At 30.0% G+C, this 12,780-nt stretch overlaps 1 protein-coding gene across 1 annotated transcript; it reads right to left on the reverse strand.

The window, feature by feature from the left end:
• Positions 1 to 348: 348 nt before the first annotated feature.
• On the reverse strand, positions 349 to 2,562 carry LOC111023118 (exocyst complex component EXO70H1). Its single transcript, XM_022300470.2, has one exon. It carries the CDS (start codon positions 2,479 to 2,481, stop codon positions 586 to 588), a length of 1,896 nt encoding a protein of 631 aa, XP_022156162.2. The 5' UTR covers positions 2,482 to 2,562; the 3' UTR covers positions 349 to 585.
• Positions 2,563 to 12,780: the final 10,218 nt, after the last annotated feature.

The following is a 12,780-nucleotide window of genomic DNA, read 5'->3' on the forward strand; positions in this document are numbered from 1 at the left end:
ATTTGTAAAATGTTAGGAGAGCAAAGCCATTTTAAACATTAAATCATTTATGTAATTAGGTTGTTAAATGAAGCTCCATGTGTACTCCCTTTGTCGGTAATGATGAAATAGAAACTAAATTCAAAACTAACTTTTACATTTTAAAAATCTACGAATCAAATAAAAACTACCAAATAAAAGCCAAATTTATCTATTAACATCTTTCTGACGAGAATGTCATGAGTTCAACCACTAGAGAAATATAAATCCAAAATTTAAAAAAGTTTAAATTCTTTAAATTTAAAAACTAAATATTAATACTAAAACAGATTGACCAAAAACATTTTTCCATATAAAATACTTCAAAAGTCAAACAAAGATTCATAATGATTTTACTAAAAAATAAAGACAAAAAAGTTCCATATACCCAATTCCACTAGCATGTGTCGCCCACAGTGGAAGACGATATGATCTAAAATCTAAATAGAATTTACATCCAAATCCAGTACAAAATAATCAATCAAATTAACCAAAAAAAAAAAAAGAGAATCAAAATCAATTTGATTTATACACGTCCGAATTTTCTGCTCCGTTTGCCCACCGTCCTTATCCACTCCGCCGACCATGAAAATGGTAAGGCGAAGGCGAAGACGACGATGACGTCGACGAAACGCTGCCTCCCAAATTCCCGTCGCCGTGGAGCAAATCCGACAAGTAGTTCCCCAAATCGTCCGGCGCAAATCTGACCTCCGAATCAGATCCGTAAATATTCTCCAACCGCGGCCGGTACTTCCCGTAGAACTCGCCGTACAGCGTCCCGATTTTCTTCGCCAACGAGATCTTGATGTGCTCCCGCAGCTTCGAATCCGCCACGATCCACGACGCCTGGTGCCTGTACGCCTCCTCGAACGCCAGATTGAAGTCGTGGAAGTGCTTCCTCGCCCGCTCCGGCGAGATCTCCGCCGTCGGATTCTCCGGCAGCGCCGCCATCACTCTGCTCCATCCCATCCGCAGGTAGCTCGACGCGTACTGCTTCACCTTCGACTCGTGGCTCTCGATCCACTCCTCTCCGAGCACGAATCGGAGATTTGATCCTCGGACCTTTACCACGACGTACTCCAAATTGTTCGCCAGAAAGATGTACGACAGCGGCGCGTCGTGGTACACCTCCGCCTTGCTGTCGAGCTTCGAAAGGAGCACCAGAATGAGCCACGCCACGCGCATGGTGAAAGGATTTTCGTCGCCGCCGAAGACTGATTCCGGCAGCGGAGAGTTCAGCATCAACGGCCAGTCCGCGACGATTCCCGGTAGGATTCCGCTGTAGTCGCTGAGGAACGAGAGGTAGTTCATGACGTAGCGCGTGAGCGGATGAACGCCGCCGCTCGGCACCGGAGTTTTCGAGGAATCCTTCTGGATGTGAGCTTCGAAGTCGACGAGCATGGCGCGGATGCTCTCGCCGATCTTCGTAAGGGAGTGGTCGATTAGAGATCGGACGGAGGACGTCGATTCGCAGGAGAACATCGATTCGATCTCCGGCAACAGGTCGTAGATCGCCTCGTAGAGGTCCAGAATCAGGAAAATTTTCTCGGGAGTTTTCTTCGATTTCACCGCCATTTCCGGGAAGCCAAACAGAGTCATGGCGCTCTCTTTCGTAATCTCTGAGAAAACCGATTCTCTTATGGACGCGGAGGCCGAGAAAACCTGATAGCATAGAAATCTCTCCGATTCGAAGAATGTTCTAACCGCGATTTTCACAGCGTTGAGCCAGTTCTTGATCTTCACCTCCAAAACCTCCCACTCCATCCTGTTGACATGGTGGAAGCTAGTCTTCGCAACTCCGAGATTGTACAATCCTTCTTCAACAATCGATTTCCGATTAACAGTGTAGATTTTCACACACTCTTTTCCATAACCAGCAGAAATCATACAATCCGCAATCGATTTCAAATCCGCCATGGCCGTCCTCGAAATCCGCTCCTCCTCCGTTACAGTTTCGTTAGCGAAACGCAAATCGTCCTCTTCAGACTCATCCTCCAGATCTGAGTTAGTGGTAACCGCAGAACCCCTAGAGGATCTGTTAGAAATCGATTCAGGATCGAGATGTCCCCGATTCTCTGTCAGAATCTGGTGAAACTCCCTCTGTAATCTCTTCATCGCGGTCTGCATCAGATTTTGGGCGTGGACGAGGTGGTGAGAATTGGAGTGCTCGGAGCCGAAATACTGCATCGCCGTCTGCAAATCCGTGACGGCCTTGAGGTACCGCTTGGCCTCGTGGCGGTCGTCTTGGAACAGAGGAGTGATGTCGGCGTAGGAGGAGGCGGCGCAATCCCACTGCGTTATTAGGGTTTCTGCAACTTCGATGTTCTCCTCCATCAGAGACCTGCACAAGCCGTGCGTTCTCACCGGAGAATGCGACGGCGTCGTTCTGGCAGGGGAATGCGACGGCGTCGTTCTCGCCGGAGAATGCGACGGCGTTAAAGATTTGAAGAAATGGTTTCTCATGCTTGGGGGAAAAGAAAGATTCGAAGAAATGGCTATGGCGGCTAAGGGAAAAATGTTGGGGATGAACAGAGATGCGCGAGAAGATTTTATAGAGAGAGAAAAATGGGAGTGGGTTTTATCCGGAAGTTTCGAAGCAGCAAAAATGGCGATCGAAGCATTTTGGACCGTTTGACTGAGTTTGTTGTTTTGTGAGACAGCAACTCGAACGAGTCAACTCAGAGTTACGCGGTCTTGAACGTTTCTTTTTTTTTTTTTTTTTTTGGATTCGGCTGCCGTTGTTGCTCCTGGTTTTAATTTGACCCTCGAGGATTCGGATTGGTCAAAAACGGAGACAGAGGGAGGCTACTCACTTTATTATATTACTATTAATTTTTATTTTTTTCCTTCGTCCAATGGAGTGCTGACATTTGTCGAAATATAAATATAATAATAATACCACGTCTTTCAAGTCCCAATCAAATATTTTAGGTATGAAATTGCACAAAATATTTTTTAAATGGATAGTTTGTTAGTGGCCCTTTTCATTGATAAATCAGTATTTTATGTATAAAATAGTAAAACATATTGGTTATTTTTTTTATCTCATTATTACGGGTTGATAATTATTTTGTTTTTTATTTATCTACTTTTAAAAATTAAGTTTGTAAACACTATTTTTATATATTTCTTTATTTTTCTATCTATTTTTAAAAATTCATTTTTAAAATATAAGTCAATTTTAAAGAAAGAAAAAAGTTTTCAAAAACTTGTTTTTTGTTTTTTGAATTTACTTAAAGAATGTAAATACGTTTTTAAAATTCAGGCTAACATAATTTTTAAAAATAGAAAATTAAAAAGAAAGAATTGCAAGAGTTATTATTATTCACATAATTTTCACATTTTAATGTAATAAAATTAATCTACCATTTTTTAGTGCAATAATATTAACATGTCCAATCTTATAGTCAAAGGGTATTATGGTAACTCAATTAGCCTTTTTAAGTGAAACCGAAACATTAAATTTAGTTTTAGAATACTTGGATGGTCTAAAAAAATAAATTATGTTACTAACATAATTTATTTTTTTAATTCAACAAATGTGAGGTGAAAGTTACGTTCGAACTTCCAAATTATTCTATAATCGAAATCTTATTCATTCAATATTGTTTCATAATTTTGAATTCTTTTTTTTTCTCTCTCTCTTCTCATTTTCTTTTCTTTTTGTCTCGTATGTTTTGAGTCGCACATTCTCCATATGTCGCAAATTACCACATAATATATTCGTTCAAATAATTTATAATATGACGTATATATTTAAAGAGTGAGAATTAAAAGATATTGCATATTAAAAGAACTATAGTGTGGTTAAATACGACAAGTATATAGTTACAATATACCATACAAAGTCGTTGTCTAGTATAAAATTATAAATACAAAACTCTTCCAATAATGCATGACATATATTATTCTTTTAATAAAAATAATGTATATTAATTTAATGGTATTGTGACTCGTGGACCACGCGAAGATGATTTCTTGAGACCAAACCAAAAGTTGAAAGGATAAATGAGGAAAATGAATGGAGTGGGGTGTTGTGGTTTTGGAATATATGTTCCCTTTATTGTCTCATGATTGAGTGGTTTTGGTTCCCCATGGCTTGTTCTTTTCATCTTCTATGTTCTCAATCTAATATTTTATTGGTCAAGGTTTAACTTTAAGTTAAATATATTGAAGGATCCTAACGTATCGACCACATGTCAATCAATATTAGATCGAAAAGTGTCGAGTCATCATGATGACACGCAGTTTGAAGGTCGAATCTTTCAGAGGAGAATAAACAGCTCGGACCTAAGTAAAGTTCGAAGTGATATATATGATGTTCATTGTTCGAATCTTCATCAAAGGTCGAACCGACCTAAAATTATCTAAACAGCTGACCTAATTTGTAAATGTCGAACCGATGTTTATAGCATTTCGCGTTCGCTTACTTCTAACCACTTTTCAAATAATACGTCGTGGTTTACAGGGTGGTCGTAACGATTTAATCAATAATGTCGAGGCTCCAAAATTTATAAATAGGAGATCAAACCCAGTTCATTTTCCAGGTATGCAAGGCTATTCTATATCTTTGAGCAATAGATCAAACTGGCTTGAGCGTAGGAACTCTTTCTCTCTTTGGACAGGTTCTGTCTTTCTCCGGCCACACCCGAATCTGAACTTTGCAAAGTTTGTCAATTTTTGTATTAAACACCTAAGTAATTATCAATTTAGTCTTTTTGATGTTTTAGAATTTCCAATCTTTCTCTTAATTATATATTTATTAATAGATGATTCATATATATAATTAAAATTTTTCATTATAATTTCTTTTAATTTTATTAACAAAAAAAATTGATGTACAATTAAATATTGTTTTTATGTATATTTGATTCATTGACATACCATTTGTCAATTGGGAGTACGTAGTCAAACAACCGCAAGAACTTCCCACTGTGATAGATGCCCCACCAGATGGAGGGGTTGTTCAGAGGTTGGGAGATTGTTGTAGAAATCATCCTACTGGCAAACCATTTCAATAGTACAGTGATGCTGAATGTTATTTTAACTCATAAAAGTTAACTAGCACATCAACGAAACTTAATATATTTTTTTCTGAAATAAATTAATTGAAATTTTGTTTATATATTTGAAGTAAAAATGAAAAATTTAAAAGATGAAGTACGAAATTGATAACTGCCGAATTACTTTATATATTTAACCTTTATTTGATGGAAAACACCCGGCACCACTAAAATTAAATGATCGAGAGATAAGTGTCGACAAATTACATTTTATTACTAATACTTTCAAAATCAATGATAAAATTGAATGTCGTTAATTAAAATTAAAATCAATTACAAACAGACAAATACTTCTAAATTAAATAAAATAGACATAAAAGTTGAAAAATTAAACGTTTTTTTTTTCTTTGAATAGGGTGGGAGATGGAACTCACAACGTTGGAGGTATATGTCAATTATCACTTAGCTATGCTCGTTTTGATAATTAAACAGTGTTAAATGGTCATTTGACAATTATACAAATTAAATATATATGACTTTGGTCCAATCAAATTGTGAAAAGTCAAATAAACCCAAGTAAATATACACTCAAAGCCAAATAAGCCCATCCCATATGAGACTGATAAAAATCTCTAAAGATAAATAATTAGGTCATTCACCGTTTAAAGAAATTAGAGATTATGAATATTTTATTAGCAATTTTTTGTATTGAAATACCTAACAAAAGTTTAAATATTATGGTCAAATTAAAATTTTTAAAATGTTAAGCCGATTTTTTTTCGTATTTAAAAACATTATATATAGTATACATATAAAAGCTTTTTTTGTATAACTAGGACGGACTGTATCTTATTGCATAATCTTTTTATAATTATTAGAATAATTGTTAACCTGAAATATAAATAATATATTAATTATTATTAATAAAATATTATACAATTTAAAATTTTATTAATAATTAAAATTAATTTTAACTATTTTTTGTTTTATAAAAAGCTGTCAATGTTTTATATTAACCTATCTATTAATTGAAAAATAAAAGATATATTATAAAACTAATAATAATTTTAAAAAGTTTCATTTAAATAACTCTATAATATTATAAAATTTTTGAGAATTTATTAAAAATTATAATAGACTCTTACCATTAAAAAAAAGATTAAATATTTCATTTGAATTAAATACTTTTGTCTATTATTCATCTCAAATATTAGGTAGCTTCCTTTAAAAATATTTATGATTATATACTTATATTATTGTTATTAGGAAATAAGAGAAAAATAATTTTAAAAACATGTTAAATTTACTTTGAATCTATAGTACATTGAGCTAATAAATTTCAAAGTAGGCAGAAATATTCTAAAATAAAAATAATATTAACTATAAAAGAATAATGAAAAATATAGTAAGTAAAAACAAAAAACAAAACAAAAAAAGGTCTAGATATATACATATTTGTTAAAATAGAATTTATCCCACCTCATAGTTGGAAAAAAAACATCATTATTAAATTACATCAAAGTGAAATATTGCATCATCTCAAATTAGATTTGAGATATAGATCACATGAGTAACATTGTCTTGAGTTACTTCAATTTCAAGAAGAAAGAGACTAAGAGCAACAGATTGAGAAAGACTAATAATAAAGAAAAAATGAAATTTAGTTTTGAGTTCACAATAACTCATGAAATTATAATATTAATTTTTTTTATACAATATGTGAGTAGGGATTCGAACTCTAGGTCAAAGATAAGTGCCTTAACCTCAGTTTGACTTATAATAATATTAATTAATTAAAATTAAAGAAAAATTCTTTAAATTATTGGGTAATGAAACAACTAATCTTTTCATAGTCTAATTTTTTTTATCTTTCATTTATTTATTATTGTTAATAATTAATTAATATTCACGAAAAAAATAATTAATTAATATATTGCTTATGAATAATTATTAATGACATATTGTGTAAATTTAAAATTTGACCATGGATAAAATAGTTTAAAAATATTTATTAAAAAATAGTTTTAAAATATTTATTAAAAAATAGTTTTAAAATATTTGTTAGGGTTGTTAATTAATTTATTATTTATTATTGATAATTAATGCATTTATTCATTATTTAACATTAATTTTATGTGACATGTTTTGTAAATTTATAGATCGAAGAGAGGGTATAGTCTAAAAATATTTGTTCAAAATCCTTTTTTAATATATCGTAGATGTTGAACTTTTTAAATTGAGATTAGATTATTTTATTTATTATAATTATAATTATAATTTTTTTTTAATTTTATTATTGAGAAATGAAATGACCAAAAATTTTGTATCCATATTTTAAGATTCCATACAAATAAATTAATAATTTTTGATAATTAATTTATTAATTTACTATTTAATTAATTAAACACTTTTTGATGTATTAACTTCGTAATTTTTTTCAACAATAAAAATATGAACATGTAAATCAATTTACATGACAAACAAATATTCTAAATGAAATTGCTCAAAATAATAATATTATAAAAAATAAAAAAAAACACTAATTATAAAAGAACAATAAAAAACAATAGTAAAAAAAAAATTGTAACTATACACTCAATCTTTTAGAGTACATATGCTCACTGTTGATAATTGTCGAATACTATTATTTAACTTCACAAAATTGTGAAACAGTAAGGTCGCAAGCCTAGTACTCGAGAAATTGCATCCATTGCAATTTGATGAATTTGCCACCAAAATCTCGAGATGTTTTCAAGATTGAATAATCTTTTAAAGATGTTTAGAAGCAACCAAAAAGTAAAGAAGTAGTGAAACTCTCTATTGTGAAAAACATGCTAAAAGAAAACCTATTTTTTAGCGGTAGAGGATAAAAAGTTACAAAGACTTTTGAAAAATTCTGAAACTCTTGAAATTTTAGAATGAATTATAATTAACGGAAAAAAAATAATTTTATATCGTAAGGAAAACTTTCTGTGTTCTAACATTTTTAATCCTTTACATTTATTAATATTGTTAATTAATAATTAATTTAATAATTATAATAATATATTAATAGCATAGTTCGTAAATTTATTAAGGGACAAAATTGTCTAAAAAAGTTTTTTCTACCTCCTCGGATTTAATATAATATAGATATAGATATTGATTTAGTTAATTTCGACTTTACCCATCATTTAACTACTTATTTCAATTTTTTGCCCTTGACGATTATTAAAATTTTCAATTATAATAAAAATTTAGTACAAATGTAATTTTTGAATAAATTAAAGATTTGTGATAAAAATTTAAACTGGTTAACTACGTAATCATGCACAAAATGGGAGGGTAAAAAAACACTATTTATTTATAATAAGAAGAGAACAAATCATGACACATGGACTCAATTAACCATATTTTTATAGAGATATACGTAAACATGCATAAACTTTACCTAAACTTAGTCAAATTATATTTTGTCCATGCATGATTGGTTAGTTATAAGTTATAATCATATATTGCTAAAAGATCCTAAAAAAATAAAAATAAAAATAAAAAAAAATAAAATCATATTGCTAAAATACCCTTTTTTTCCTTTTTTCTGGAGAGAGAACTTTTTGGCGTGCTATCGATTGTGGCTTTGAAAACGTTTGAAGATTCCTGGTTGGATGGGACAGTTCCGCACTCCTAAAATTATTTCTTTATTTATATATATATATGTATATATTGGGTTTAAATATTATTTTAGCTATTGTATTTTCTATTTTCTATTTTATTTAATTATGATTATTATATTTTTTTAATCTTATATATATATATATATATATATATATATTTATTGTGTTTAAATACTATTTTAACTATTGCATTTTCTATTTTGTTCTATTATGATTATTATATTTTCAAAACAGATTATTTTAATCTTTGTATCTAGGGTCATTTGTTAAGTTCTCGTTTCTTTTGTTTGGTTTCCAAATTTTATTAAGAAACCTAAGCATTAAGTAACTAATTATCTTTTTTTGTTTCTTATTTTTTTAAATATTTACAAAATTAATTTTGAAAACAATAAAAACAAGTTTTTTATTTCTCGTTCAGATTTTCAATATGTTACCCAACATAAAAATAGATGCTGTTTGATTATTTTTGAATTTATGGGTGTTGGGTCATGCAATTTAGGGCTCGTTTGGTAACGTTCCCGTTTCCAAATTTCTTAAGAAATCTAAGCATTTTACAACTAACTTTGTTTTTTGTTTGTCTTTTTTTGGAACATTTGTATAGAAAATTTGGGAACAATCAAAATTCTATTTTCTTGTTCCCATTTCCAATTTGTTCTAAAAAATAAATAAAAACATTGTTTTATCCTACTTGAATTCTTGGAGGTCCATACAACCCATTTTTTCATTAAAAATAAAGAAACAAGAAACATGAACATTACCAAATGAGCCCTTACTTTCCAAACATTATTATACTTTCCGAACGTCCATTTTGGTCCCTAACCTTTTAAAAAGTGACCATTTTGGTCTTTTCACTTTCCCTTTTATCTTATTTGTTTCAATCATAATTTTAGTACAAGTGCACTCGTTAAATTTCTTGAAATATGACATTAAATTTGTGTTAAACGATTAGTAAAATTTTTGCAGATAAAGATTAAATCGGTCACTTTTAAAATGTACAAGACTAAAAGAGACATTTTGGAAGTATAGAAATTAAAATAAACAAAAGTTAAAAGTACATAGACTAAATAAATCGCATGAAGGGTAGATAAGAAAAAAGATATTGGAACCAAAAGTAACATTTAATTTTTTTTTTGAGAAATAAAAGTAATATTAAATTTAAACCAATATATTTCTTTCATTATTAAAGATGAAGGAATACCAACGTCTTTAATAGTATTTTATACCAACTAGTCAAATTAGTTTGTCTCTAGGAAAAAGATATTTCTATCGATCACATGGGTTCTTCCTTTTTTTTTCTTTTTAATCACTTTTTCCAATAAAAACGTTCAAAATGTGAATCTTATTTTGTGTTTATCTCTATAAATCTTTTTATCAAACTATTATTCTTTACATCTTTTAAAAAATTATTTTGCTTATATTTTAGTTTTTGTTTCGTTAAAGAAAATAACATATTGTATGTATTAAATATGACATGTGAGACGTTGTAGTTTGTTTTCCTATCTTGAATCTGGTTACCATATATAATTTTAGAAATTAACTGTTCTAAATATAATAGTATTAATTATTATTTTAATATTATTACAAATTTATATTATTATTTTTGATATTTTAAACCCAAATCAAGATTAGATAGGAGAAATTAAACTTCAAACTTGACAGTAAAGCAAGATTTAACAGAAAAAAAAAAGGTTAGAAAAACATTGATTGCCGTAGAAGGGAAATCTGAATCTGAGAAGGGATTTCTAAGAGTTTTAAACTCGTATAATTGGTGAGATTTAAGAAATATCAATATAAAAAATATACAGTGAAAAGAATTAAATTTATACCCTTAGACTTTGAGTAAGATTAAAACTAATAATTAATGTTTTGGAGGACTTTTTTAGACACTTATTTGATAATCTAAAATTATCTAATTCTGTACTTTTAGATTTCTGCATGATTTTATTTTAATACCGATTTTATCTATATTTATTGCATTTATATTTATTATAGTTATTTTTTTTTAAATATAAAAGATTTAATTCCATAAATTGTTATCACAATCCTTTAATTATTATGGTCCCATACAAATTTTCAACGCTAATCCCTTAATTCACTCTTTCAAAAAATTTATTCTCTTGATTTACCAATATTATTAATTACAAAAATATCCAAATCATTCTTTCTCGTTTTGTAATTTCCCACCGTTGGATTTTCCCCTCATTCAACAGTTTCCTCTCTTCAGTAACCTCCCTTTGTACCCTCTGTTTGAGTGGATGTTTTATGGGCTTATTTGAGTGGTTGTTCCCCTTTCTCCGCATATAATCTAAATCCCATATAAACTCAGTATAAAGAATCAAACTCACAATAAGATATATCTCCATATATACAATTCAGAGCAATAATTGAATTTCAATAGCCACTAGCTAGCTTCTAAATTACAAAAGACGAAAAGCATGTAAGAGTTCGCACAACTACTTGAACATTATATATTATATCCGACTAAACTTTTTTGAGTTATAAGATATATCTAGATATAAACTAAATTCCATATAAACTTCGATATCCTACAATTATCTTCAAATTACTTACAACTATCTCATTTAGTTAATACGCTAATTCAAACTAGTTAATAGTTACAACTAAATGATTCTTACTATTTCTATATATTTTTAGAATATACCCAACTTAACTCAATATAAAGAATCAAACTCACTATAATATATATCCCCATATATACAATAGTACACACGAAATCAAAAATCGAAAACAACTATTGGAGACTACTTGGGCAAAGGGTTTAACATATACAATAGTTCACACGAATGAACAATGAAAGGGTTTAACAGTACAAAATAATAATAATAATAATAATAATAGAGTTTTCAACCTTGTACAAATCTGAAAGAGAAAACTATTAGGATATATTGAAATACAAACCTTTCGTTCGGGATAAATGAAGACGAACTGCTCCGACGATGGAGAAAAACGGAGGTAGGGACTGGAGACGAAGGAGTGGACGGAAACGAAACGACAGAGGACGAGTAATCGTTTACGGACTACTCGATGATGAAGAAGAACGGATACGACGGCTGGAGAAGAAGGTACCCAGACGGCAGCCAGAGACGAAGGAATGCAGAGACGACCGAAGACGAAGAGACGAACGGAAAACAGAGGAAGAAGAAAAGTCGAAGGAAGGGCTTTCGATTTTTTTCGAAAATGGATGATTTTGGAGATTTTTGAGGTTTTGGTCTTTTTTTAATTTGGAAAGTATAATTAAGCAAATTTTAAGGTATTTAAATTGTAACTTCACAATTTACTAATTTTGGATTTTAAAAATTATTTAATTTTGAGGTGTAAATACAAAAGAATATAGTAATAATTTGTGGGATGAGTACCATCTTGAATAGGTTGTTTCATGACAAAAGTATAAATTTATACATTTCAATCATTTTATGTAATTATGATTTCTAAATAGAGCATCAATATACTAATCCCTAATATTAAATTTTGAAGGTGGAGTCAATTAAGATTTTAAACTAATAAGTCAAACGGAGCATAATTCGACAGTAATTAACATATATCTCAAACTAAGAAGTTTTAGGTTCGAATCTTCCCGTACCGAAGAAAAAGATTTTAAACTAATAATTTGATCGATTAAAACTCTGAAGTTCCTTCATTAAATTATGTTAGAAGACGTTAGTTAAATTGGGGGCACATATGGATAAAATTATGATTTTATATATTTTATATTAAAAAATAGGAAAAGAAACGTAGTTGACATGATAACGAGAATCCCACCAACACAACCCACTTATCACATTCTCCACCACAATTTGAAATACTCGCAAGAACAAATGCAGTGTCATTGGTTCTGTTTATTTATTTCTTTTTATATTTTTGAAATCACTTTTTCCAATAACAACGTTCAAAATGTGTAAATCTTACTTACTGCTAAGAACACCGGAATGAAGGTAAGTTGAAGTTCAATTACACTTAGAGATCCTATTACGCTCCTCCAACCCTTCTCTCTAATATTAGTAGAGGAATTTTTTGCCGAAGACTTTGTCTTCACTAGTGTGACATCATTGGACTAAGTTCATGGAGCTTTCGAAGAGTTACACCCA

This window comes from Momordica charantia (assembly GCF_013281855.1).
Source record: "Momordica charantia cultivar OHB3-1 chromosome 3 unlocalized genomic scaffold, Mcharantia_2.0 BLBB01000003.1, whole genome shotgun sequence".
Taxonomy (NCBI): domain Eukaryota; kingdom Viridiplantae; phylum Streptophyta; class Magnoliopsida; order Cucurbitales; family Cucurbitaceae; genus Momordica; species Momordica charantia.